Source organism: Paroedura picta, chromosome 11, assembly GCF_049243985.1.
Source record: "Paroedura picta isolate Pp20150507F chromosome 11, Ppicta_v3.0, whole genome shotgun sequence".
NCBI classification, from domain to species: Eukaryota; Metazoa; Chordata; class Lepidosauria; order Squamata; family Gekkonidae; genus Paroedura; species Paroedura picta.
The window spans coordinates 27419706-27447676 of NC_135379.1; the positions used below are offsets into that span (position 1 = coordinate 27419706).

A 27971-nucleotide genomic window follows, 5' to 3' on the forward strand; every position below is an offset into this window, starting at 1 on the left:
TTCACCTTAGGGCGGGAGGGAGGAGGAAGCGTGAGAGAAAGTACATTCCGTTTCTGCAATTTGTTTTCTGTGCATTTGGTTTGGTTTGGCCTGGCCACCCTGTAGAAGGGTAGCCCTATTTAAGTATGTAGCCTATTTAGTGGCAGAGAGAAGCCAGGCAAAAAGAGTGGCTCTGTTTGGAAAACAGTGAATTTCAAGGCTGCCAGGGCAAGAGGCTTAAACTAATACCAGAACCTGAACGACCAGATTCTGGAGATGAGACACTCTGAGCTGTCTGCAGGTGGACACGTTGGGGTGGCATGAGTTGTTAGCTGCGGAGGAAATAAGAATATTTATTTTATTATTTATTTCAATATGTATACCTTGTGTTGTTCTCCTCTTTAATCTCACAATACTTACCCTTGCAAGCTCCCATGGCAGAGCGGAGATTCAAACCGGGACACCATGAGCCATTTATATTTTTCCAAATAACCCTTTTGGGATAATGTTCTCAAGGGATGAAGCCTGCCCAGCTTCCCGGGAGCCATCCCTGCTTGCCTTTTCTTTGCCCTTACGTCCGTGGACTCAGCAGGCGCAATCCCACTCTGGACCTGGCTTTACAGGAAGGATTCTTAGCACTCCATGCCTTGGCTGAGGCATATCAATAAATTCTCCGCAAAACAACTGGATGTCGAATAGGAAGCTCACTGTTTTGTCATTTGACAGAGTAACTAGAACTTCTTTGTTGGGCTTCATCCTAATGGTATAACAAACATATCTGACTTTGGAGGTTCTCAGATATTTCAAGAGTAACCTCTACTGCAGTGGTCCCCAACCCCCGGTCCGGGGACCGGTACTGGTTCGTAGACCAGTCGGTACCGGGCCGTAGCTCCTCCTTGTCTGCCCTGCCACCAGCTCACCTTTGGTGCTCTCCGGCGGCTCCCATGGCTGGGGCTCCCCCTTGGCATGGCACTGTGCAGCTGCTACTAGCAGTGCTCCCCAGTGGGTAGCAGGAAGTCAGGGGTGTCAGTGGGAAAGCAAGTGGAGCAGGGGCTCAGGTGGCAGAGGCAACGTCCCTTGGCAAATGACTAACCCCCCCCCCCCCCAGGCCTCAGTAAAATTGTCAAGCGTTGACCGGTCTCCGGTAATAAAAAGGTTGGGGACCACTGCTCTACTGCACAACTATGAAAGATTCCTCATGATTTCCCCTTTCCCCTCTCTTTTGAATGTCAAATGATGAATCCACAAGGATTATATCACTGCCCCCCCCCCTCCAATATATCCTGCATTGACTTGCCTCATTAGATCACTGGGAAGTTCAGTATTGTGTGAATGGCTAGTAAGTAATTTGGAGTGTGCTTAATTGATTAATCAGAGTATTTGTGTGCACACACTATAGAGGAGGACAAAAGCAACAGCATCTGTTTGCTGATTCATCTGACAACATTCTTTCCACATTTCAGTCGGGTAGACAATCAGGCTTATTTGCAGCTATCAAGCCACTATGATTAGGCTGTATGAGTGCTGAACAATAAACTGAATGAAACAGTCAACAGACAGGCTTGCATTGCAACAGAACAAGGGTGTGTCCTTTATGAACCACAGCAATAGCTGCAGAATGAATGTGCCAACTAACATATCTGATCGTATGGAGTTGTATTACAATGTGTAAAACTGTTTTGCTGGCCCATTGTTATCTATTCTTACTGACAATGGTTCGCCAAACGTTCAAGCAGAGGTGTTTCTCAGCACTGCTATCTGAGCTCCTTTTCACCAGGAGAAGCCAGGAAATGGAACTTGGAAACCCATGACTGCAAAGTGTGTCTTCTGCCAATAAGCTTTTACTGACAGAGCCTTTCCTTCAGTCCCCCTGTGTGAGGCAGGAGAGCTTGTTCTTGGCCATGCAGACCATGTGCTCTGCTTGCCCGTTAGCTGCGGGGTGGAAGGGCATGGAGGTGATGTGATGGAACAAGGGGTCTTCCAGGAGAGCCTTGAATTCCGCAGACATAAATTGTGCCCCGTTATCCAAGATGGCTGTGCCAGAGCCAGGGTGTATTCTTATCCAGCAGCCAATGTAGTGGCTCAGCAACCATAGCCTTGTTGGGTAGGAATGAGTGATAGAGGTTAAAAGTCCCAGAAAGGCTTGCAGGTCATGCTTAGACTGAGGCAGAGGGGCAGCTGGATAGCTTTTACCTTCACAGAAGTTGAGTATATGCCAGCTGCGTTGATCAGGAATCCCAGGAACTTCACAGAAGGTACATCAATGTGGCCTTTCTCTCACTTAACCCTGAGGCTGTCATCCTGGAAGTGACTGAGGACCTCACAAAGACAGGTGGCAAGCTCTGCTTCATTCCTCCTGGCAAGAAAGACAGCATCAAAGTACAGGATGACACCTGGAATGCACTTGAGGAGGTCTTCCATAAGGTTTTGGAAGACCCCAGGAGCCACATTTACACCAAACTGGATGCACTTGACCTTCAAGGTGCCACGGTATGTCACAATGGTCTGCCCATCAGCAGATGCATCATTCACGGGCAGCTGCTGGTAGGCCTGCACAAGTTCCAACTTCAAAAAGACCTTACCAACTGCAAGGGATGCCAGGAGGTGGCTGATAATGTTGCTGGAGAGCCTTGTTAACTATGCACTTGAAGTTGACACAGATCTTGATTTCCCTGTTGGACTTGAGCAGAATGACAATGGGCATCTCCCAATGGGCATTGGGGACCAGCTCGAGGATGCCTTGCTTGACTAGCCAGTCCAGCTCAACATCTATTTTGGGTATGACAGCAAAGGGAACCGGCCAGGCCTTTAGCTAGATTGGACCTATCTGCAGGGCAAGGGTGATTGGTGGACTGGTGTAGTTTGCCAGTGACCGGTCAAAGATGGCTGGGAACTCTGTGCAGATGTCTGCGAGGGCAGTGGCCTGGATCTGGTTGTGCCAGTGATGAGGACCCCTAGGGGTCTCACCCATTCGAGGCCAAGGAGACTGGCACATTTCCCCTTAACCACAACCAGTCACAGAGGGCTGGAGAAGAACCTATATGATACGTGGAAGTCCCCAATGCCACAGACTGGGACCTCAGTAACCTGGAAGTCCTTCAGGGTGATAGGCAGGGGACGTAATCATGGCCCCCATTTGGGCAAACTCACTGAATAGTGGAACCAGAGATGATGGAGAGTGATGAGCTGGTTTGAGCTCCAACTCGCTGGGTGACCCTTCACTGTTGACCTTTGGCTCCGTGATGAACTGTGTGTTGTTGATGGTGGTGGAAGACACATGGCCAATGGATGAGATGGTTGCCGTCTGGAACTTTTTTGTTGATATTGTCCAAGTCAGTGGCACTGGGCTCCCCAAGGGACCAAGACTCCCACTGGCTCCCTTGAAGAGGTACATCCTGGAGATGTGCCCCTTCTTTCCACATACCCAGCATAGGGCATCACGGAATTTGCATGACTGGGGTGCATGTGAGCCATCATAGCTGGCACAGCTGCTGGTGGTGTGTGAAGTAGAGCATTGGGGATGAAGGGCCTGGAAACTCCTCATCATCCTTGCTGGACTCAACAGAGGAGGAGACGGCCTCATGATACATGGTGGCTGCTCAGGAACAGTGGTGCAGCTGAGGGCTGTAGCCATGAACCTACCTTGTGTCCTGGATGGCTGTCTCTTTGGTCAGGGCTTCCTCCAGCATCACCTTCACCAAGACTGCACTGAAAACCCATTCCCAAAACCCCTTAAATTTTTTTACCACAGGAATAAAAGATCGTTGCATGGCCATGCACAATTGGCTAGATCCCACTTGATTAGTTTGAAACCACTGGATCCCACAGCGGGGATTCCTACAGCCCGTTCGCCAATGCCATGCTAGCTTCAATCCTGCCTTGGTCCTCAAGCTCGGTCCTCTATAGGAACGTTCGGGTGGCTACATACACAACAGATGCCTTGACAAATCTTCTACAGTGCAAACAGCTCAGAGATAGAACTTCATAATGCAGCCACTTTTGTTAAGCTGGGGAATGTTTCTGCATAATGTAATAGAGGCGTGTAAACAATAATCTACAGAAAGTCAGATAGCTTAGCAGAGACCCATATTTTTAGTCTTGTTTTGGATATCCAGGAATTGCTACCAGTCTTAGTATAATAAAGGGGTGAATTAACAGGTTGAGGAAGTATAAAATTTAGTTATCATAACTATCTTTGATTTGCTGAATCACTTTAACTCACTTTTAAAAAAGAACTAGGGGGTTCTTTTAACTTGGTAAGAAAATACGTCCACCTGTGGTTTGTTATTTCCTTGACTGAACATAAATTGTCCAATTCTAAAGTCAGCCACAAGTTGGCGCTGTTGTAGCAGTTGTTCCACTCTGCCAACATCCTTTGGTTTGGGAGCAAACTGCTGATACTTATAAACACGGTTGCGGAAGAGGGCAGCTTTCATTCTCTCTCTTTGTAGAAAGGCTTTGTAGCTCTTGATAATGATAGTAGAATAAATTGAGCTTCAAAGAGTGACAGACATGGTGATCCTTCATAGATGAATCCACTGCGTACTTGGAATCTATTCAAAGATGAGTATCTAAATTTTGAATAATTTGATCTGGTACTCTTTTTTGACCTATCACATAATACATAAACAAGACTCTGTCTCATACACATGGATGGGTGTATGTCCATACTTAATTATGTCCCCATTGCTGATTACCTACTACTGACTACTTATCACTCCTCCAGCACCCCTGGTATCCTTCCGATCTGCCATCTTTGCCTGTGAGTTTGGTTAGGCTATGAGGCAGCTACTGGCCCAATTTCACCCAGGAAGCTTCCATGTCAGAGTGGGGATTTTAACAGGGGTTTCTCTGATCTTACTCCAACACTCTAAGCACATGCCATACTGTGTATAGACTAAGGATATCAATTGATGCTCCCCACTACCAAAAACCTATTTCACACTTACCACCCTATGTATCTGAAGAAGTGTGCATACACACAAACGCTTATACCCAGAATATAACTTTTATAGTCTTAAGGAGAAGAGTTTGTTTTTATATCCCGTTTTTCAGTACCCAACGGAGTCTCCAAGCAGCTTACAGACCTCAGCATCTGCCTGAATGTACCCACCCCTAAAACAGTCTTCTCCCATTGTCAATCAAAGCTGGGACTGAAGATTTTGATGGCATTCAGTTTAAGCACTGAAGTTTGTCAATAATATCCAGCATGATGGCAATTGTTAGAGTTATAGCAAAAGCCTTAAATAATGAGTTGTGAATTGATCTTCTGGGGTCATGCCATTTTTTAAAGGGCTTGCTAATTATATTCCCCGGGGTCTTTTATGCTGTTTGCCTCGAGCCATTTTCAGACAGCCATACTTGATTTACAATGACAATGGCAAAGAAAAAAAATATGGGTTAAAGAATAGCATTAATCAAACAGATAAGTGGGCCATGGTGCTGAATGTGAGCATCACAGTTCGGCCAGACTTCTGCTTGGAAAGCACTAAGGGCTTGGCTTGACTAGGAACTCTTCAAGAGAGAGTTGCAGAGGATGGGTCCAAAAGCTGAGAACAGCAAAAGACAGCAAGTTCTGGGAGATTATTTTCTTTGTGCAAAGTTTCTCCCTCTCCCTTCCTTAGGCTAGCTGCATCTGAGAGTATCTGTCCTCAAGAATCCTCCAGTTCAGCCATCCTGTCCTCTGCTTTCCTTACTGGCAATGTCATTCTTCCCATGTACTGACAGTTCACCAGGTAGATACTCTTCCTTTGAAAGGTGGCCTTGATTTGGACCTGCTGTCACCATCAGTTTGCAGTCACAATGCCTTGGAGAACACACAATGCCTTGGAGAACACACATGGTTGTCTTGATGGGAGGCAAGGTTTTCTACCATGGGAGTTCCTCTGGTGGTCTGCAGGGAGATACTGCAGAAGCCAGGAACATGGTTTATGACGTATTATGAAAAAGGAACCAGGGCAGATCACGTCACAGGCCACAATTCACATTTCTTCTGTTTCCGATGGGTCAATGCTAAAGTCAGAGCAACTTTAGTATAATGTAGTCCATGTCCCATGCACTCCAGCAGCAAAACTGAAAAAGAGGGGGGGATGCAACTGTCAGCAGACACCCCCCCCCAGTGGCCCCCTAACAATCCCATGGTGACTGCAATTCTGGAGAAATTAGATCTCAAGTCTTTCAAATTAAGTAAAAACCCAACTGTTTTTGTGAACCACGTCTGTAACACTTAGCTACCTATAATATTTGACCAGAGGCCTCCTGGGTGGAGAGTGTCCGGCCTCTGCTTCTGGTTCACAGGCCAATCAGGACGTGCACAGCTTAGCCTTTTTGGCTCAGGGTGGGGTGCTGGCGGGAGGGCTGCCCAGGAGAGCGGGGACAGGAGTTTCCCCCAGCACTCCCTCACCCCCATGCTAGCACCTGTTGCATTTAAGACTGCAATGGGCTTTAATCCTAGAAGATTTTAAATTAAATAGTATTAAATAAATTAAATAAAATGAGCCGTTAAATGATCAATGGTTTGGTGCAGAGAAAATTTTCTTTTAATTCCTGATTAATTGGTCTTGGAAAATCTAGCATACCTTATGCACATGGCTAGCTAAGTACTGTTTTTAAGGGCAAAGAAGAATTGTTGTTTTAAAGGATGTAACCTTTTAAAGATAATTCTACAAACTTGTAAGTGAACAATTCTCACGTTGGACTTTTCAGGATCTTGTGCCACTGTTTATTTTCAAATTTGTTCTTAAAAATGGGAATGTATGGGAACACGCTTAAGCAGTTCTACTCGAAAGTAAGTGCCATTTTATTCATATGGATTACTCCCAGGAAGGTGTTTTTAGGGCTGCAGCTTAAGAGTTTCTCGTCTGCTTTTTTCATTCTCATAGCTTCTCTGTCTTTCAGAGGCTGGCACTGCACTCCAGAAAGGAGTTACGCCTTTCTAAATCCATTGGGTTGAGAAGACTATAACTCTGCTTAGGATGATCTTGACAGTCTGAATAACAGGGCTAAAATAAACAATTGAATTTCAATAGTGAAAAATGTAAAGTTCTGTATTTAGGTCGGAGAAATCAAATACATAGTTATAGAATGGGTGAGACCTGTCTTGGCAGTAATATATTCAAAAAGGATCTAAGGATCTTACCAGACTATATACTGAACATGTGAGACTAAACAGGCAAATGGGATTTGGGGCTGTATCAAAAGAAGTATAGTACCCAGATCGTGCAAGGTGATGTTACTGCTATACTCTGGTCTGGTTACATCTCGCTTAGAATACTGTGTTCAATTTTGGGCTTCACAATTGAAGAAGGATGTAGACTGGAGCGAGTCTAGAGGAGAGCAACAAAAATGGTGAGGTATTTGGAGACCAAGTCGTATGAGGAAAGTTTGAGAGAGTTTTATCTGTTTAGCCGAGAGAGAAGATGATAACAGGTGATATGATAGCCAAGTACTTGAAGAGCTGTCATATAGAGGATGGAGCAGTAGTTTTCTGTTGCCCCAGAGGGTCAGATCAGAACCAATGGGATGAAATTGATTCAAGGGAATTTTTGGCTAAACATCTGAAAGAAGTTCCTGACAGTTAGAGTGTCCCAGTGGAACAGGCTTCGTCAGGAGGTGGTGAGTTCTCCTTCCTTGGAAGTTTTTAAGCAGAGGCCAGATACCCACCTCACAAAAATGCTGATTCTGTGAATTTAGGCAGATTGTGTGTGGGTGGGCAGAAGGGATTGTGTCTGTGCTTGGCTCTTGTGGCCCTTTCTTGCATGCCCAGGAAAATGCTGATCACCAATTTGGGGCCAAGAGGCACATTTACTCCAGGCCATACTGGCATGGATTCTGGCTTTTTTTGGGAGGGGGGGACATCATCTGGGCATGGAATTCATGGCACTGTGGGTGGGCAGGTAGTTGCAAATTTCCTACATTCTGCAAGAGGTTGCACTAGATAACTCTGGAGGTTCCTTCCACCTCTATGGTTCTATGATTAGGACTGCACTGTGGAGCTAGTAAATAGAAGCCGCTGGAGCATGTGTGCAGCTCATATGGAAATGATTGCCTCATGTTTCAAATGCAAATAAAAATCATCCCTTTTCAACGTGGAGCAAACAGACTGAAGTTGATTTTCAGTTACTGCAATGGGATGTTGAATGTTTGATTATGGAGGCAAGTTTGGACTCATTCTTCAGTCCCCAGTTCTGTCCAGTTAGGGCATTACACTTCCAGGTTCCCTCGTAACAATTTGCTTTTTAGATTCCCATCTATTCCATTTTTGTCACATGCCAGGTGTTGTGGCTTTTACATTCTCAAAACTGTAAGAGGTTTTGCCCGTTCCCCACTTCAACATAACATCAGCTTCCATCTGCTGCTGGCAAATTTAAATAGTGATTTGTACAACTGCCTGCACAGTCTTTCTTCCCGAAATAATATTTCCCTTTATGCTCTCTACTCCCTCGGGACAGCAAGATTAACTTCAAAAGACTGACATCCAGAATTATTGAAGGAGGAGCTGGAGGGGAAAGACAGATGCATGCACCCAAAAAGGGAACAAAAGGTATATTGAGAATGATAATACTACTACTTAATATTTATAGAGTACTCTGTAAAACACTCAAAGCATTGCAAATTCATGATTACATTCATCATTGTAATAGCCCTTTAAAAGTAGCTAGCATTCTTATCTCCTTTGTTAATGATGGGAACTGAGATGCAGGACACCCGGAGGACACTCAACAGGATCGTGGCTGAAATTATATTTGAAGAACTAAGGAACGTTGGTCTTGCAGCTCATTTTCTTAATGACTTCATGTTCCTAGATCTACAGGAAGAGCTAAAGAATTGTGGCTTGGTTCAGACATAATGCTAAACTCTGGTTTTATTCCAACAACAGCTACTTTGTAAAACAAGGTTTGCAGGACTTGATTCAAAGTCTGATTTATATTGATAAATGCTGAATGTATTACTTTGTTCTTGCCTCCCCTTCGGAGATCCAGCTGGTATCGCAGTCCTCATGGTAGGGTGGGAAAGTTGTTAAAAATCAGCAAGCCAATATTAAACTCATGTGTTCATGTTCATAAGAGGGCAGTCCTGAACAGGTCTATTCAAGAGAGGCTGCTCAATGAGGATTAGGCCCATGCGTGTTCTTAAAAGCGCACTGTAATGTCAAATCATAGTTAAGGCTACCTGTGATTGATAAACCAACTCCAGACCATAGAGTTGGATCCAAAGCTTTTTTGGAAGGTGGGGTCTTTGATGAGAGTCATAGGAACCTCCTGTACAAAAGTAATGTGGGATGGACACTGTAGTATGAAGAAAAATTGGACAAGATTGAGTAAAAAAGCTGATTGGATCCAATCCATTTTTTCAGATCCTGGTTTGAAATACTCCCTAACAAACAGAGTTAGTGGAATGTCCCATGATCACGGTAACCATAGTAAATTTAATTTAAAAATGGATGGTTGTGATGTCAGAACTGATTCACTGTTCAACTACAAATAATATGTGTTGTTTTTTCTGCACATGGACCTATCTCTTGTTGCTTCTGACTTTGTCAGTACCATAAAATGAAGACTAGAATTAAAAGGTGTGGGTTTGGGCTTTTTTTTTGGGGGGGGGGGGATGTCCATGATGATTTGGCCTTAATGTTTAGCAGTTCATTGCAACGTTCTGAATGTACATGTTTTTTTTTTCTCCACCTCCTTCTTCAGATACTGCCAATTTGGTTTTGTTTTAGGATAATGATAGTATATTTCATCATTTTCATCTCACAGATTTCTAAGCATTTCCACAGTTAAATGTAATATATTGGTTAAAAATTTCAATCACATTAATAGATGGAAAGTCATCCTCACAGGAAAACACAAAGGTGAATTAATCAGAAGGAGAGTTACCTCCTCATCCGTACCGGTATCCAAGTCACTAGGATGAAGGAGACAATGCATTGTAGAGAAAAGCAAGAATTGTGGCTTATATCCCCACTCACCTGGCATTAGGGATACCAGTCCCCAAGTGGGATCCCCTGGAATCATAGCTCATCTTCGGACTAATGCAATCAGTTCCTCTGTAGAGAACGGGTGCTTGGAGGGTGGACTCCATAGCATTGGACTCAACTGAGGTCCCTCTATGACCCAAACCCTGCCCACTCCCAGCTCTACTTCCAAGTTCTCCAGGTATTTCCCAACCCAAATCTGGCAACCCTACCTGATATATCTGCCCCTCCTCATATGAAACTGGTCATCCATACGATCATTTAATATTTGTTGGGGCCAGAACCAACAATGTGCAGTATCAATTAATATTGTCAATTTCCCAGATAATCGTGGGGAAATGTCAGTGAGATCTTAATCTGTGTTCATTGGATTTAGCCCCATCTGAGCAGTATACCATTAGAAGCATAGTAGGTGTACTTTTGCCTCTGTGCCCCATCTTATGTAAGGTAGACTATTATGAGCCTTCTATTCCACCCTGTCTCAGCCAACTCACAGACTGCACTATTGGCATGTCTGTAGAGGAATTCTATACACTTCGTGCAGATACACTAATGTGGCAATAATCACAGAATCATAGAGTTGGAAGGGGCCATACAGGCCATCTAGTCCAACCCCCTGCTCAACGCAGGACCAGCTCAAAGCATCCTAAAGCATCCAAGAAATGAATATCTGTGGTCAATTCCTAGATTGCGTTGTTTTAATCCAATTCGAATATTGAATATGGATTCTCACACCAGCATTCCCTTTCCTCTGTTAGACATTGAGAGAGAGAGAGAGAGAGAGAGAGAACAATGGGGCTGGCCAGGGTGGCGAGTGATTGGCACAGACCCCCTTGATTAGTTCAAACTGATTGGTTGTTGTGGTGACTGCGATGGTTAGAGACCAAGTTTACCCGATCCTACCGCCGACCATATGTGCTGACCATGTGCTTGGTTCTCTGTAGGATCTCCCGCGTGCCTGCATATACAACAGACATCCACAAGCAATTAAATGGTTTAAGGACAATGGCATGTGAAAATCTGAAATAGCAGGGCCCCCATTTTAAAAAATCCTAGCTAATACTAAAAGATGGAAAATAATTTCTGACCTGTTATAATTTGCCCAGCCTAGCTATTTTAAAATCTAATGGAAATGACAAGTCAAGGTGATCTCTAAAGATATATGTTAGCAGTCATTTTTACAGCCCCTTCCTCATGCAATAAACTCTGAGCAAAGTGACTATTTTCAGTTATTTATAATGTATAAATCTTCATAATTTCTGGAGCATGTCAGTTAATTTACTGTGATGAAATAATTTTTGAAACAAGTCATGAAGGGATATGTAGCTGGCGCTCTGAATTACACATTATTTGATTCTGGAATTTCTTAAAGTGTTAAAACAGGAAAACAGGAAGCAGGAAAAAAGGAGAGCCTGTGGGGAATGCCAGAGAAGGAAAAGAAGAAATATATAGAGAGGGAATACAGGGGATAATAAGAAGGGTTCCACAAGTTCTTTCAGGTTCCCTGTTTGTATTTATCATTAATACTATACTAAACTTGAACCAATGTGAAATTCATATCTTTTATATTAACGAGGGAGAAAGTAGTATGGCATTACTTTGCAAGTGGGTCCTAAACCTGGCACACAGATCAGATGAAGTATCACCATGCTGGTATTCTCAGCCCAATTATTCTGATAGTTCAAAGAAAATGTTCTATCTTTTTGGTTTCTGGTGCAGGACCATATCTCTGGATTCTGGGCATTTGCCTATTACTCCCAAATCTTGCAGATTAACTCCCCTTCCTGAAACTCGTGTATCGCTCTTCTTTTTTCTGTCTTTCACTGATCCTTCTCCAACCCACCATGATAACATCCTGAGAGGAAAGAATGGGATATGTGAAGACTGCCATGCTGTCTTGGGTTGATGCTCTAGTCCAGAGGTAGTCAACCTGTGGTCCTCCAGATGTCCATGGACTACAATTCCTATGAGCCCCTGCCAGAATTTGCTAGTCTACGGAATACCCACATATGTTTGAAGGTTTGGTTAGTCCTTCCTGAGTTGGTGTGTGTTCGAGGTAATTGTATTTAATTTTAAGACAATTAGTTCTCACAGTAGCTTTTAACATGTGTCAACAAGCTGTGATGTAACTTCTCAAAATTACTACTCCCTCACCATCTATGACAGGTTTTTTGTCTTAATCTATTACTTTGTGTTTCCAGAAATGAGTCAGCGCTGTTTGTTGACCTTTTCATGTCAGTTATTTAGTGCATGATAACATTAGAACACTTTTGGTTTTATAAATCTTTACAGCTTTATCCTGGGATGTCTGTTTTTCCCCAATTCTTTATAATTTAATATATTTTCCCAATTCTTATCTTCATATTATCATTGTTCTCATATTTGCTTTCTTCCTGCATCAACTTGGGTTTTGTTTTGTTTTGGCTTTTTTTGCTGTTCTGCTCGTAGACAATTCAGTAGAAAAGTCTATTTCTATAGACTAGAAAAATTAAAGAGGAAAAAAATTACTTGCACCTCCCAGGTTTGTTCTTTGTCCCAGGGATTACCTTTGGTTGTAGGCAAGACTATATACATGGATCTGCAAAGGAGCTAAAGAGATTGTTTCAAGAGACGCTTCATATCCCACTTTTCCTGAGTCCTGCCATATAGCATCACCTAGGCCTTGGGCCTACTAGTTCCTTTCCACGTGCTAGGAATAATCTGCTGCTTGCCATAACTGAAAGATTCTCCTGTCCCACTAGTGACAGAGGAATAACACCCACTTGCAAGCATTTGTTTCTCACTGTTTGATTATCTCTGGTGTTGTGTCTTTGGTGGTGTTAACACCTGTGACTACAGGATAGTTATGCTGCAAATACCAGCCAGAAACAAAAATACTTTCTTTGCTATTAACTTGCCATTGCTGCTAGTTAGAGATACGTAGCTCGAATCTAGTGCTGCATTTCCACAAAATATATCTTTGAGACAAAAGGAAAGGATTTATGGTCAGCCTCTGTACAGTGTGAGTGTTGACGTATGATGAGTTCATTTCATTCCTCTGGGGAATTCTGTCTATATTTTGCCTCTCCTTCAGGCAGTCTCCATAGCAACTGTTTGCTTCTATGGAGGGGGGGGGGAGAGAAGATTTTGGTTTGTTTGTTTTTAAGGGAGTCTTATATTCTCAACATATTGCTGCTTTATTGTAGCTGGAGACAAGCTGTTGGTTTCTCTTTTCCTTGACACTTTCCCCATTCTTGTCATCTTATAATGTTTGATAAATTTATCTGGGTGGTGGAAGGAGTCACTGATTCAAGTCTTTTGTCCATTCAACTGAAAGGACTCTCTGTGGATCTATCTCTGTGGATAAGTGCTGGGTGCAAATAACTGCACAGGTAACCCCATGTAATCTGAAGAGACAGACAGACAGAAGAAGAAGAGTTAGTTCTTATATGCCACTTTTCTCTACCCGATGGAGTCTTAAAGCGGCTTACAGTCGCCTTCCCTTTCCTCTCCCCACAACAGACACCCTGTGAGGTAGCTGAGGCTGAGAAAGGCAGAGTTCTTTTTCTCTGGGTGGACTGTTTTAAGGGGGTTTATTGGTGTTTTCTTCAGATGTCTGTAACCCACCACGAGCCTTTGGGGAGTGGCGGGCAGTAAATTAAAATAATAACAACAATAACAACAACAGCAACAATAACAATATGTTTGTAAACTAATGGATAAAGTTTTTGTTTAAAGCCTCATGAAAGTTTGATCAATGACACCTCAGGATTTTCTTTGTATTAATTTACTGTTGTTACAGAATAAAAGCACTCTGGTAATAGTTTAAGGCAGCGGTCCCCAACCTTCTAGTAGTCGGGGACTGCCTCCGAGAGTGGGAGAGAGCTCGCAAATGTGCACACGCAGTTGTCGCGCATGCACGTTTTCACCACTAGGTGGCGCTAACATGCATATGCAGAGCTGCCTGCGTGCGCGTTTTCGCCAGCAGGGGGCGCAAACACGCATGCGCAGCAGCTCCGCGCATGCGTGTTTGCGTCGCTGGCGTGCCGGCGGCCGTGCCTGCTTCTTCCCCCCCTCTCGCTGTGTGGGGGGAGGAAGGCGTGGCCACTGGCGGCCCGGTACCGGGCCGCGGACTGGGGGTTGAGGACCCCTGGTTTAAGGCAGTTCTAGCATCTGATTCATCTGGTGGTAATGAAGTTTTCTATTTCTATGTCAGCTATTCAAGTCCAGTATCTGATGTATAAAAAAGTTTTTGCAGGTGGCCTATCATAACTTATACTTTTCCTGTGCTGAGTAGTCTCTCTCTCTTTTTCATTTCCAATTTGCATTCTCTAAGATCTTTGACTAAGAGGAAGACTTTTGGTAAAGGCAGTATGGATCCTATGATTGTTAGATGGATCGAGAACTATCGTCAAATACTTGAAGGGCTGTCATCAAGAAGATGGAGCAGAGTTGTTTTCTATTGTTTCAGAGGATTGGACCAGAACCAATGGGTTAAAATTAATTCAAAATAATTTTTGACTAAACGTCCAGAAGAAGTTCCTGACAGAGTGGTTCCTCAGTGGAGCAGGCTTCCTTGGGAGGCGGTGGGTTCTCTCTTTGGAAGTTTTTAAGCAGAGACTAGATAGCCATCTGACAGAAATGCAGATTTTATGAACTTAGGCAGATTGTGAGTGGGTGGGCAGAAAGGGATGTTTTAGTGTTTGTCTCATGAGGCCATTCCTTGCATAACCAAGGAATTGCTGATTGGCACAGTGGGATAGTAGGTGAATTTCCTCCAGGGCAGGCTGGATTCTGGAGATTTTTGGTGGTGGTTAGGATCACTTGGGCATGAAATTGGGGTCACTGTGGGTGGGCAGGTAATTGAGTTCCTGCATTGTACAGGGGGTTAGACCAGATGACCCTGGCGTTATCTTCCAACTCTATGATTCTGATTCTATAAAATGAATGTTGTCGACAGATTCTTTCCCAGTGATGATAACTGTCCACATTTCTGCTGGTGTGCACAATATTTAACAAGAGTCACGGAAACCTCTATTACATAACTGTGAGCTACACTGTTATGTTTTTGATGGCAGAACAGAGGGGTGGGTTAAGTTCAAGAGGCAACTGACATCTCGAGAGAAGTCTATGAGAAGATGTGGTTCTGTTTCCGAAACTAGGCAAGCTACTGTTATTTTTAGGTTAGATACTAGACCATGAAGCCAAGGAGGAATGCTTTTAAAATCTACTTGACATGAGAATACAGAACATGAGGTAAGGGCCTAGAAATGGTTTCCAGATGTAGCTTGGAATAGTATGTTTCAAATAACTGCAGTTGCTCTTCTAAGAACGCAGAATATCGAAAGCGGTGATGCAACACAGGGAAACCCTGACTTCTGCACCTAATTGAACGGCAGAAACGATGCTTTGAAAAATGACACAGAATGTATATAGTTTTAAGCTAGGTTTGCTAGTAGGAGTTCTCTCTGTTCAATTAAAAATAATGAAATATTCATTTGTGGTGAATGGGCTTCAGCTAGGAAGGAAAGAAGGTGATCTAGCAATGTGCTTGGACATGCAATCAGAATAATGCACAAATATAATGTGGTCAGTTTAATGTGGTCTACAATTGCTTAAGACTGAAAAGGGCATTTGGCCCAGACAGGTAGCTTGCTGCAGTCACAAGAGGGTGGCAAGAGGGTTTTACCTTTAATGAGGATGATTGAAATAGGATGCTGCAGTCACAGGCGGAACCCTGACTTCCATGCAAAGCATCGCTTGGTAGTCAAACCATGGCCCTCCAGATGTCCATGGACTACAATTCCCATGAGCCCCTGCCAGCAAATGCAGGGCATCTGGAGGGCCGCAGTTTGACTACCCCTGGCCCTGTCCTCAAGGGCTGCCTCCTTAATTCCACAAAAGAAGCACCTGAGTTCTTTTTCTCTGGGTGAACTGCCTTTTAAAACCATTTCTCCCCAAAGTGTCCCAAATCCACCATCAAGCCCAGAAGGGAAAGAGAACATCAACACATTGTCACAGACATAAAAAGGAGCACCGTTCTATGTGGCTTAAGATTCGGAGTAACTTTGTTGCTGATGGAAATGCATATATAATGGGATGCCCTGGGCTATCAGATTAAAATGTTTGCATGATAATAATTGAGATTGTTTTTTAGTTGGCAATCTTTCTGAAAACTCATTGCCTAATAATATGGCATGTAAATAATTACAATTTGCCAGCATCAAAGGAAATTCAAAACAGATGGTGGCTGGTTATAGGACTTGGCCCCTGTAGACCTTTTCCTGAAAAGTCCCACAAAGTAGTGAGGAAAGGAGATGGCCTCAGAAAAATGAAGAGGGTACCCATGTCTTCATCTCCTTCTACCTCAGACTGTAGTAAATTAGCACGTGCTCCTGCTGACCTTGCTCAGTACAGTTGAGTACAGCCAGCCAGGAACATTTAACCTTCATGAATATGTTTTGATCTCTGAGGCAGGGAGATATGCATCTATAAGCTGGGTGATATGCAAAAGATTCCTGTATGGACAAACAGTTCATCTTTCTTCATACATCCGGCTTGAGTTGCCAATGTCGATAGGAGCAAGTTGTGCTGAGACTGATTTACGCGGCAATTCTAGAAGGAGGAGGAGGAGGAGTTGGTTCTTATATGCCACTTTTCTCTACCTGAAGGAGGCTCAAAGCGGCTTGCAGTCGCCTTCCCTTTCCTCTCCCCACAACAGAAACCCTGTGAGGTGGCTGAGGCTGAGAGAGCCCTGATATTACTGCTCCATCAAGAGCTTTATCAGTGCTGTAGCGAACCCAAGGTCACCCAGCTGGCTGCATGTAGAGGAGTGCAGAATCAAACCCGGCATGCCAGATTAGAAGTCCACACTCCTAACTACTACACCAAACTTGCTCTCTATGCAGAGATACTGTAGTTTAAGTCCACTGAATTAACTCTGCATAGGATTGCACTATTTGAAGCCACCCAGTTTAAGTAAGGCTATAGAAAACAGAAAAACTATTGGGAAAAGGCATTTGGGAAAGTGTTATATAAGCTTTCACAGTACTGGATCACAGTGCTTGAGCTAGTCTGATGTAACTTGTTTTATAGGTACATTAAATAGAAGCTAAGCAGACTTGGCCAGAATGGAAGGTGGTATGGTGAATATTGTTCTTGTCAGATCTTGGAAGCTAAGCAGGGTCGGTATTTGGATGAGAGGCCACCAAGGAAGACTCTGAGGAAGGCAATGTCAAACCTCCCCTGCCTTGAAAGCCTCTTGCTGGGGTCACCATCAATGACGCAGGAACACTTGCTCTTCTATTCCTGTCCTCTGCTGTTCTCACTGCTGACTTTGGACATTCTGGGCCCACTCTGCTAATGTGCTGCTGCAGTACACCACAATGTGAAGGTCCCGTCCTCACAGTAAAGCCCAAACACTGTTGCCTTCTGTGTAACAAGACTGTGTAGATATGAGTGTTGGCAACAATCACAAGCCTCTTGATGGGTGCAAATATTCCAGCCCATCACAATCATGTGAGCAGTCCTTGCTTGGCAGGTGAGACATGTGCTTTCTCAAACCTATTTTAGGTGCTTGGGGTTTTTTTGTGCTGGTGCAAAGGAGGAGGCAGGGCTGGCTCAGCAGGGGAATATTTGTGGATTGCCCCTTAATTGTTAATGATCTTGCTGCCTCTTGTTTGCCTAGTAAAGCACACCAACCATCATAAACTTTACATTGCTTTGAGAAAAAAAAACCCTGAAAAATGTACCACTACGCAAGCCATCATACTTGGCTGGTGATCAACCAATTGTTTTTATAAGTGTGGCATAGATTGCTGAATTTGCTGTTCCAATTTGAAACAATAAGCCACACACAAAAAGTGCATCAGAACTTAAAACTATAGCCCTTGGCTGCCACCTAAAGGTTTTGTGTGTCACTTTAAAAGGGACTGGCAAGTTTTTAACAATCCATTTTATTTCTGTCATTAAAAGGAGGATGTAGCACAAATGAGTTGTTTGTTCATTTGCTTCAATTATACCCCACCATTTCCCCCCAGTGGGAACCCAAAATACCTTACATTGTTCTCCTCTATATTTTATCTTCACAACAACCCAGTGAGGTAGGGCAGACTGAGTTTGCGATGAGTCAGCAAACTTCCATGGCAGAACAGGAATTCAGTATTCTCATGTTCAACGAGATCTGAACACAATGGAAAAATGGGCAAATGAGAACAAGATGCAATTTAATAAAGATAAGTGTAAAGTTCTGCATCTGGGTCAGAAAAATGAAAAGCATGCCTACTGGATGGGGGATACGCTTCTAGGTAACACTGTGTGTGAACGAGACCTTGGGGTACTTGTGGATTGTAAACTAAACATGAGCAGGCAGTGTGATGCAGCGGTAAAAAAGGCAAATGCCATTTTGGGCTGTATCAACAGAGGCTGTATCAAAATCACAAGATGTCATGGTCCCATTGTATACGGCACTGGTCAGACCACACCTGGAGTACTGTGTGCAGTTCTGGAGGCCTCACTTCAAGAAGGACGTAGATAAAATTGAAAGGGTACAGAGGAGAGCGACGAAGATGATCTGGGGCCAAGGGACCAAGCCCTATGAAGATAGGTTGAGGGACTTGGGAATGTTCAGCCTGGAGAAAAGGAGGTTGAGAGGGGACATGATAGCCCTCTTTAAGTATTTGAAAGGTTGTCACTTGGAGGAGGGCAGGATGCTGTTTCCGTTGGCTGCAGAGGAGAGGACACGCAGTAATGGGTTTAAACTTCAAGTACAACGATATAGGCTAGATATCAGGAAAAGAAATTTTCACAGTCAGAGTAGTTCAGCAGTGGAATAGGCTGCCTAAGGAGGTGGTGAGCTCCCCCTCACTGGCAGTTTTCAAGCAAAGGTTGGATACACACTTTTCTTGGATGCTTTAGGATGCTTAGGGCTAATCCTGCGTTGAGCAGGGGGTTGGACTAGATGGCCTGTATGGCCCCTTCCAACTCTATGATTCTATGTGTAAGTGATAAAAGTTTGTGGACAACAGTCATCTGTGAAATGTCCTAAATGTTTAATTCTGTAATTTTAAAGGCCTATTTGTACAGAGGAGCCAGGAGATATCTTATCTTTCTTACATTACCCATCAGAACATTTTGTACTTTTCATTATTTGTGTGTGCTTTTCCGTCATTTGTAGAAAGGAAAAATGGGACATGAATAAGCATAGCCAGATTTCAACTACGAAGAACAGTTCAGTTTCTTCCACCCCCATAAATTCTTGTTTTCATCTTGTTTTGGAAGGATATGATCTGAGGCAGAAACTTCCTGAATAGAGAAATTTCAAAGCGACATTAGTTCCAGTAGAAGAATGGATGATATTAGGATATTTTAAATATTTCCTAGAAAACCATGGAGACAAACTCCAGTGTGGTCTCTGTAGCCACAGAACTATTACCTTATAGGAAGACTCTCACATTAAAATTTTCTAGACATCTGTAGCATAGAAAAATCGACTAGTTGGGAGCACAGCTTATCAATGGATGCCATCATATTGTCCCTGAAATATGTAGCCAATTGGAGCATTTTATGGGAGCCAGCTTGGTGTAGTGGTTAAAATTGGCAGCTTCGAATCTGGAAAGGCGGGTTTGATTCTCCACTCCTCCACATGCAGCCAGCTGGCTGCCCTTGGGCTACGCTAGCCACAATACTGATAGTGCTGTTCTCCCAGTTCTCTCAGGGTTCTCCCAGCTGCATCTATCTCACAGCGTATCTGTTGTGGAGAGTTGAAGGGAAAATGATTGTAACCCACTTTGGGACTCCTTTGGGTAGAGAAAAGCTGGATTAAAAAAACAACTTTTTGATTCAAAAATGCTAAACATGCATATATGGGATTTGGAGTCAAAACCACAGAAGAGTTTTTAAAAAATAGTAACCATGTAAATATGGATTGTATATCAAGCTGCTACATCATTCCTAAACAGCCATTGGCCTCAATCCTAAATAATTAGTTGGTGATGTTTACATGTATGGTCATGGTGGAGCCTGTAGTATGTATTCTTGCTAGGATGGTGTGGGTTACATGCTGTCAAGTCGCTTTAAATTTATGGTAACCCTATGAATTAATGCCCTCCAAAACTTCCTATCATTAAGAAAAAGAAGAAGAGTTGGTTCTTATATGCCGCTTTTCTCTACCCGAAGGAGGCTCAAAGCGGCTTACATTCGCCTTCCCTTTCGTCCCCCCACAACAGACACCCTGTGGGGTGGGTGAGGCTGAGAGAGCCCTGATATCACTGCCCGGTCAGAACAACTTTATCAGTGCCGTAGCGAGCCCAAGGTCACCCAGCTGGCTGCATGTGGGGGAGTGCAGAATCGAACCTGGCATACCAGCTTAGAAGTCCGCACTCCTAACCACTACACCAAACTGGCTCTCTTAACAGCCATTCTCAGCACTGGAAACGGAGGGCCGTGGCTTCTTTGACTGAGTCAATCCATCTCATGTTGGGTCTTCCTAATCCTGCTAGGATTAAGCAGTCAAGAGCCAATATGGATTTATTTATAAATAAAGGGAGACAGCATATCTACAACAAACACAATTGCAATGTAAAGCACAGAGCCACTTAGAGATACAAATTCAATGGGTAGCCTTGATCAAGTCAGATTCCATCACCTCTGGGTATTTTTAAATCCTTATATTGTATCCTTGATATATACTCGTAGTTTCTTGCATCCATGGAGCAAGGGGGCATAATTGCTAATTTCTCCCTTCTGTAATGACTTCTTATCCCCACCCCCCAAAAAAAACTATTCCTTAGAGCAGTCATTCCCAATGGGGGGGTCCCTGGTGGGTATGCAGACTTGTGAGGAAACCTCCCCAGGATCCTCTGGTTGCCAGACTCCCCCCCGCCCCCAATTTGGCCTTTCAGCCTCCTTCCCTCCCTGTCTTGCTTGGCCCATTTAGGAAGTAATGGCTGGGCTTAACCCTTTCAGAGCTGTAGGTGAAGGAGGAGGAGAAGAGGGGCACCCTCCTGTATTTCCCACCAGGTGCAGCACCCAGGCCTAAGCAGAGTGACTGAACTGCTTCAGCCAGGCTCCAGGGGGGACCTGCCAATCTCAAAGAAGTACAAATTGATCTCCTCTGCTTCATGAACAGTGCAATACCTGCACTCTGGGCAGAACATAAGAGTAGCCATGTTGGATCGGGCTGGTGGCCTATCCAGTCCAGCACTCTGCCACACATCCAGTCCAATGCTCTGTGCCACACACTGGCCAAAACCCAAGGGGCATCAGAAGGCCCCCAGCAGGACCAGAACTCCACTGTGTGACAGAGAGTGGTGTACTGGATGGTCCACAGACCTGACCCAACATGGCATCTTTTTTGCTCTTATGACTGGGGCAGTGATGCCATTTTACTTAATGCTTGGGGGGGGCAACAAAGGAAGGGCTTTTGGAGGTCCAGCCCTACTGGTAGACACATGGTGAACCCTGGGATTTGATGATTGTGTGACACAGAGGGATGGACTGATCCATCATGACCTTGCTCTTGTTTTTATGGTTAGCTGGCAGCCCATCTGTTGAATATTCCTTGTCAGGAGCGGGGCTGGCTTCTGCAATGCTACACTGCAGCAGGGAGGTGAGGAGAAAGAAACTGCAGCTGGACTCGAGGCTTCTGTCAGAGGGAGGATGCTTCATTCTGCCCAGAGAGGTCTGGCCCCCTTGCTCAGTTTTTGGCCACAGCCTCTTGAATCCACCTTCAAGACACCTTTTCCTTGAAGAACAGACAGACAGACAGAGTGCAGACATTGTTCTGTTCATGAAGCAAAGGAGATCAGTTTGTATTTCTTTTGAGATTGCCAAGTCCCCCCCTAGAGATTGGCTTTTCTAGCAATGTGTCAAAGTCAAATGTAGGTGGTGGTGGAATGTGTCTGATAAATATGTCAATTCTGGTGACACAGGAAGAGGCCTTGTAACACCACTTTCTGTGATGTGGGAGTGGTCTGATGATGTCACATCTGGTGGGAGTGCCTGGGTGATGTAACTTCCGGTGACATATGACTTCCGGGGTGTGTGGCTAGCTGACCACTTCCAGGGGTCCTCAAAGCCTGAAAATTATTTTAGGAGGTCCTCCATGGTCAAGAGGTTGAAAAACATTGCCTCTGCAGCAGTTATCCGTCCCCCAGAAGCAGCATTTCAGCTGACATTTTTGGCTGCCACAGGAGGCGATATTGAAATTTCCCTTTCTTGCGTAGGATCCAAACCACAGCCAATACAAAGTATACTCTGAAAAACAAAATACATTATCAAAGTTGTATGTCACTAATGTAAACACCAGTTTCATGACTGAGAAATGAAAGAAATATGAGAGCAGGGAGAACAAGTATAACAGAAAAAGTATATTTGATTGGTGGCTGCATATATAAAGTAATAAGGCTATTGGCCAGCATTTGGCATGAAAGGCCAGGTTTGATCAAATCTTTAAAAAAACTGGAGGGTAACGTTTTTCACTGTTGCTCAGTATCATAAACAAAAATTCCATGCTGCAAAAACACATTCTAAACATCTGTTTTTTTTTAAATGGGTAAATGAAATAAGCTCTCATAATACAGATGTAATAAATAATGGTACGATCACATGAAAGCCAGTAGAATTGGATCAAGTTTAGTGTACTATATTAAACATGTCAAAAACACAATTATATACAAATAGTGACAACTCCAGGCTGTACACCTGTGAATGAGAGGGGGCGTGCTGCAGTGGAAGAGCACCTGTTGTATATGCAGGAGGCCCCACATTCAATCCCTGGCATCTCCTGCTGAAAGGACTAGGTAGGAGGTGGTGATGAGAAAGACCTCTGTCTGAGACCCTGGACAGCTGCTGCCAATCTGAGCTGACAGGACTGACCCTGATGGACCAGTTGTCTGATTCAGTGTAAGGCAGCTTTATATGGAAATGCAGGATTGGATTTAGTCAACTTTTTCACTCAGCTCCCCCACATACCATGGTCCCCATCCCGCATGGTTTTTGTACATGCAGGTTGCATGATTCTATGCATCACCTTTGCTGGTGTTTACAACCTTCCTTTTTCAACACTAGAAAAAATGGCTAGAGGCTGGTTCTGTGAGGGCAAGGAGGTGGCAGGTACAGTAGATGAGCAATTGGGATGTGAGTGTCCTGCATAGTGCAGGGGTTGGACTAGATGGCCCATGAGGTCCCTTCCAACTCTATGATTCTATGATTTGACCCTAGAGCAAAACATCTTCAGATTTATCCTTAGCACTGGACTGAGCCCTTTCCTATGAACGCACACCCAACAATATTATGTTTTAAGAAAATGTTGTTTTTATCAAAATGTAATGTGGCTTTCAGGTTGTCCTGTCACTGTGATATTAATATACCTGAAAAGATAGGGAGGGACTTTCCTTGCCTTTGCTTGAAAGGAAGGTACTTTCCACTCAGTCAGTCTGAAGTAATCTCTGAATACCTCTGTTTGATCAAAGGTCAGAAATTAAGTTAGCTTAATTTCAGTTCAATAGGTTTTTGTTCTTTTTGTCAACCTCAGTCAGCCCAAATGAAGAACTTTGAAATGTGAAAAGGTGACATAAAGGATGATGGAGGCAAAAGCATTACTCATGATGTGTCACCACTGATGACAGAGCATCCCTGGAGAAAAAACATTAGATTTAAAAATGAAACAGCAAGTGAAACACAAGCTATTACTCACTAGGAGTGGGTGGGAAAGTGGGTGGCTGTTCACCAACTTTTAATGAAGGATCCTACTCTCTGGCTTCATGTGTGGGGCAGTGAGGAACTGGCAGCAGACTGCACATCATCTATATCTTTCTATTTCAATTTTTGTATTATCCACAGATTATTGAAAGAGCCATATTATCACCTGTCCAGAACCACTGTAGCAAGCTGCCTTCTATGCATTGTATCATCTTGTGACTCACCTGGAGTTATATGGCTGTCTGTCCAGTACATAAATACCAAGGGGGTCAGATGCTTCCAGGAACAAAAATTGTACTTCCACATTGCTAATGGGAAATCCTATAGCCTGATCTCATATACAGTTAGGCACATTTTAAAACCAATGAAACTCTCTTGAGGAGACTGGACTATAATGTCATTGGCTCAGTTCAGACATTTTTTGAAGCTACCGATTAAAAACAAACTTTAGCTAGTTTGTAAGACTAGGATTCATCCCAAAGATGATCAGGTCAAATCCTTATTTGCTTCAACCATCTTCACATCCTGTTCTGACAGCCCTTAAGTATCCAACAGTTGACCACATTAAGACAATCATACTAACTTGATAGTTCCATTAAACCATGGTTTCACACGTTGTCTGACCCGAGTCAATGTTTTTCCCAAAAGCTACAAGAATTCAGTTTCTAAGGCCTGTCTCATGTGCTAAAGGCCATGGTAGATCTGAATGGACAGAAAAACTAGTCCAGTGACAAGGTAAGTCCCAGTACAGCCACAGAGCTTTGGCCTTGGGACATCTGAACCAATGAAAAAGGACATGTGCTTTCCTTCACTACGAAATATACACACACCCCTCCCTCAGATGCCTTCCATGATTGAACAATCTGACCTGCCCAGGGATTGTCATTGTTCTGTTAATAATACTGTTCTGGTTGTGATGTGATGATTATGTTATGCCATGTTATGTTATGATTGTTATTTATTGCACTGTTATAATATTCTACATAACCATTCTACAGTGCTTTATACTGCTGTATAGAAGGGCTGTATAGAAATATAAATAAATAAATAAATGTAGTTACTCCAACCCAAAGCTCTTACTTTGCATTCTCCTCCCCAAATAGCAGTGATCTTTTAAAATTAGATTTATTTTTAGCTCCTGAACAATAGCTTTAAGCATCTGTCTCGGGGTTTTCCTGAGATCTGCAATGTCCCCCCCCCCCCAAATATCACTCCTTTCTGAATCACAGCTCAGCAAACAAAAAAGCCACATGTTGAAGAAAGACTCCATGCTTCAGACTTTGCTGAGCAGAGCCCATTACAAAATAAATAGGGCTGATTTCTACGAGATGTATTTGGTATCAGGATGTGCAAGTGATATATGTGCAAATGACCACAAGGAGTTCTAGTCTTTTTTTTTCCTACAAAGAACCTCAAAACAGCTTCTAATCAAACTAAAATACATTGTAGTCTTAGCACAACCATCTAAAAACTTGGAAATATGTAGAATCCTGTTCACAGGAAAAATGTGGGGTAGAACATCAGAAGAGGCCTGCTGGCAAATGTCTGTATGTTTTTAATGTTATTTCTGTTTCTGAATTGTAAGTCACTGTGAGCCAGCCTCCACCGAGAGCAGAGAGGGGGGTGAGAGAGACAGGATGGATGGATGGGCTGGCAACCTGTTTCACACAGTCAGCCCCCAGCTGGTCTGGAGGCCAATAGACAGGACATGGACTTCCACTGATGTTGCCTTTAGCACTAATATCCAGATGTTCCCCACTTCCATATAGGGAGGGTCCATTTGCTCACCATGGCTGCTAACCATTTGAGTTATTTTCCATGACTCTAACTCCTTTTAAAAGCCATCCATGCTCATGGTCTTCACTAAATCCACTGGCAGTGAATTCCGCAACATAATTCCTTGTTGATTCAATTATTTCCTTTTATCTATCCTGAATCTATTACAGAAGGTAAACATATTTTCAGTTAATTCATTGTTAAGAAGCAGAATAAAACCAAGGGAAGGCAAAAACCCAGCAGATGTAAAGGAGAAAAGACTCACAATTGCAACTGATTAGCATAACCAGTTGTGCTTCTAGCATAAATAGTTCTACACTGTTTTAGGGTAAATTCAGGACAGGGCTCATAAAATAAAAAAGCAGTAAGACTTTCCGAATCATGTAAGAATATTCAGAACTGACTTGAAACAATCATTTTCAAAGAACAGGTTCCCAACAGAGTGCAAATGTCCCAGTTTGCTGCATGCAGAAAGGCCTTTGGGTCAGGTGGACTTGTGCCTTTGTTAGTTAGTGGAGTTATGCTTAGGATTGCAGCCTGGATTCAGAATGGTATTCAGCTGTTGGAAACTGACCAGCTGGAGGCAAAACACAGACAGAACAATAACGGTCCCTGATTTTAACAAGGCCCCTTCCCCACCCGGGCTCTGATCCCAAAGCTGTTTTCAGGAGGGGCTGAGCCTTGGCACTGCAAATGATTAACAGGGATTGCCTCTTAAGAGGTGCAGAAGGCAGCAGCCCCTGGCGACTTTTTTGCACCCACACCTGCTTCAATACTTCTAAGAATGGCAGTGCAGAACACCTGGCAAGTGTAAAAGCTCGGCTACGGCTATTGTGCAATAACATTGCCGGTGCCAAGATATAGCTAGACTTATCAGAAGACAGAAAAGGAGGAGGCCTTTCAAGGTCAGATTGATGCCCAGTATCCTTCACTCTCCCTCCAGCACTTTGAACCCGGTATTTTTAGTGCCGTCCCTCACAGGCACCCAGCGTAAGGTAACCAGACTGTCCCACTTTTGGAGGGACATTTGGGGGCACCTGGCAAATGCTACTTACGTTGAAATTAAAAATATATAATTACAATACTATTTTTTTTGCCTTCTGTGAAAAATTTTGTTGTTCCATATAGACCAGATTTGTAATCAACCCCCCCCCCCGGTCAATGGGGTCCCGCTTTACCAATGTTAAAATCTGGTCACCTTAACCCCGTGCCCTTTAATTCCCCCATCCATCGCATTTGGCCTTTTGGGAGGAGGCCGACCACACGAGGCATTACGCAGCTGGGGGGGGGGGGGCTGTTGTCGTGGTTGATTTCCCAGAACTGGGCGCGTGGGCTGACTGTCAAGTGACAACGTGGGGCGGGGAGAAGCCGGCGGGCCGAGAGCGGTCATCGTCCCCCCCCCCCCCCCCCGGCCGGCCGAGCCACATTCCCGGCGGGAACAATAGCGCCAAAGAGTTCGCGCTGGCGAGCCGCGGCCCGACCAAACAAAGAGAGGCGCTGGGCGGAGCCTCGGCGTCCCACACAACAGAGAGAGAGAGAGAGAGAGACTCGCACACACACACGTTTCTCACGGCCCTTCGGCGCTCGCCCCTGCAACCTGCGTGGCTCCTCTGTCGGCATCCCCAGTGGGGACCGAGCCCAGCCGGCAGGACGCGCCAGAGAAGGGTCGCCTTGGGACGCCCTCCCTTGGCAGGCAGCCCCGGCACGAGGCTGGCCAAAGGATCCGCTCTTCGGCCGCCGCCGCCAGCGCGCCCCGGAGGGGAGCAAGCGCAGCCCCGAGGGACTCCCCTTTGGAGCGGCGGCTCCTCCTCCCCCTCTCCCCCGCCTGGACTGCTGCTCCGGCCCCCTGCCAAGGAGCCGGGCGAAGGGAAGGAGACAAAAGCTCTTTGTGACCGCCGGCGGCTCCCTGGGAAAGAGTCCGGAGAGCGGGCGGGGAAGGTTGCCCCGCTCGCCCTGCCATGCGGCGGCGCTGCTGCTGCTGCTGCTCTGCCTGCTACCTGCGCTCGGGCCGCTGCGGCCGCCTCTCCTCCTCCTCCTCGCCCCCCGTGTGCAGCCGCTCGGCCGTCGGATCCCCCTGCAGGAGGCGGTGGAGGTGGAGACCGTTCTGCTGAGCGCCCGGCTGGCCTCGGAGAGGGGCGCAGAGAGAGGCGCCGCGCATTATGTGGCTCCCGCTCTTGGCTTGCCTGGCCGTCGGGCTCGTCTCCCTGCACAAATGCCAGCGACGTCCCGGCCCGCTCCTGGGGGCAGCTGGGCTGCTCGCGGCCGCCGTGCCCGGGTGGTGCCAGCGCAGTAAGTAAGGGGGAGGAGGGGGGTGCCTTGTTTTCAGAAGCACCTGATTCTTGCCTGCCACGCTGGGCACACTTACCTGGATGGGTCGGGGGCACTTTATTCCGGATATATAAGTACACGTCGGATTGGGCAGCTGCTTCGGCATGCGAGCCACTGGGCGCAAAGAAGCGCCCAGCGATGGGGAGGAAAGTTTTGCGGCCTGTCTTTAGATCGTGAAGGGTTGCGCGGTTCAACCGCGGTGCGGCTCAAAGATGCTCCTCTTGAAGGGCTC

At 44.8% G+C, this 27971-nt stretch overlaps 1 protein-coding gene and 1 long non-coding RNA gene across 2 annotated transcripts in view; one reads left to right on the forward strand and one right to left on the reverse strand.

Moving 5' to 3' along the window:
• Positions 1-18665: 18665 nt before the first annotated feature.
• LOC143820128 (uncharacterized) lies at positions 18666-27109 on the reverse strand. The gene is made up of 3 exons (XR_013225245.1): positions 26974-27109; positions 25424-25572; positions 18666-22189 (listed from the first exon to the last, which is right to left on the reverse strand). It is a non-coding gene; the product is annotated as an uncharacterized LOC143820128 (long non-coding RNA).
• The window catches only part of ITGB8 (integrin subunit beta 8), a 48731-nt gene continuing 47750 nt past the window's right edge, over positions 26991-27971 (forward strand). Inside the window, exon 1 of the mRNA XM_077302542.1 lies at positions 26991-27700. Within this exon, the coding sequence (XP_077158657.1) occupies positions 27571-27700 (130 nt within the window). The 5' untranslated portion in view covers positions 26991-27570. The remainder of the gene's footprint in view (positions 27701-27971) is intronic.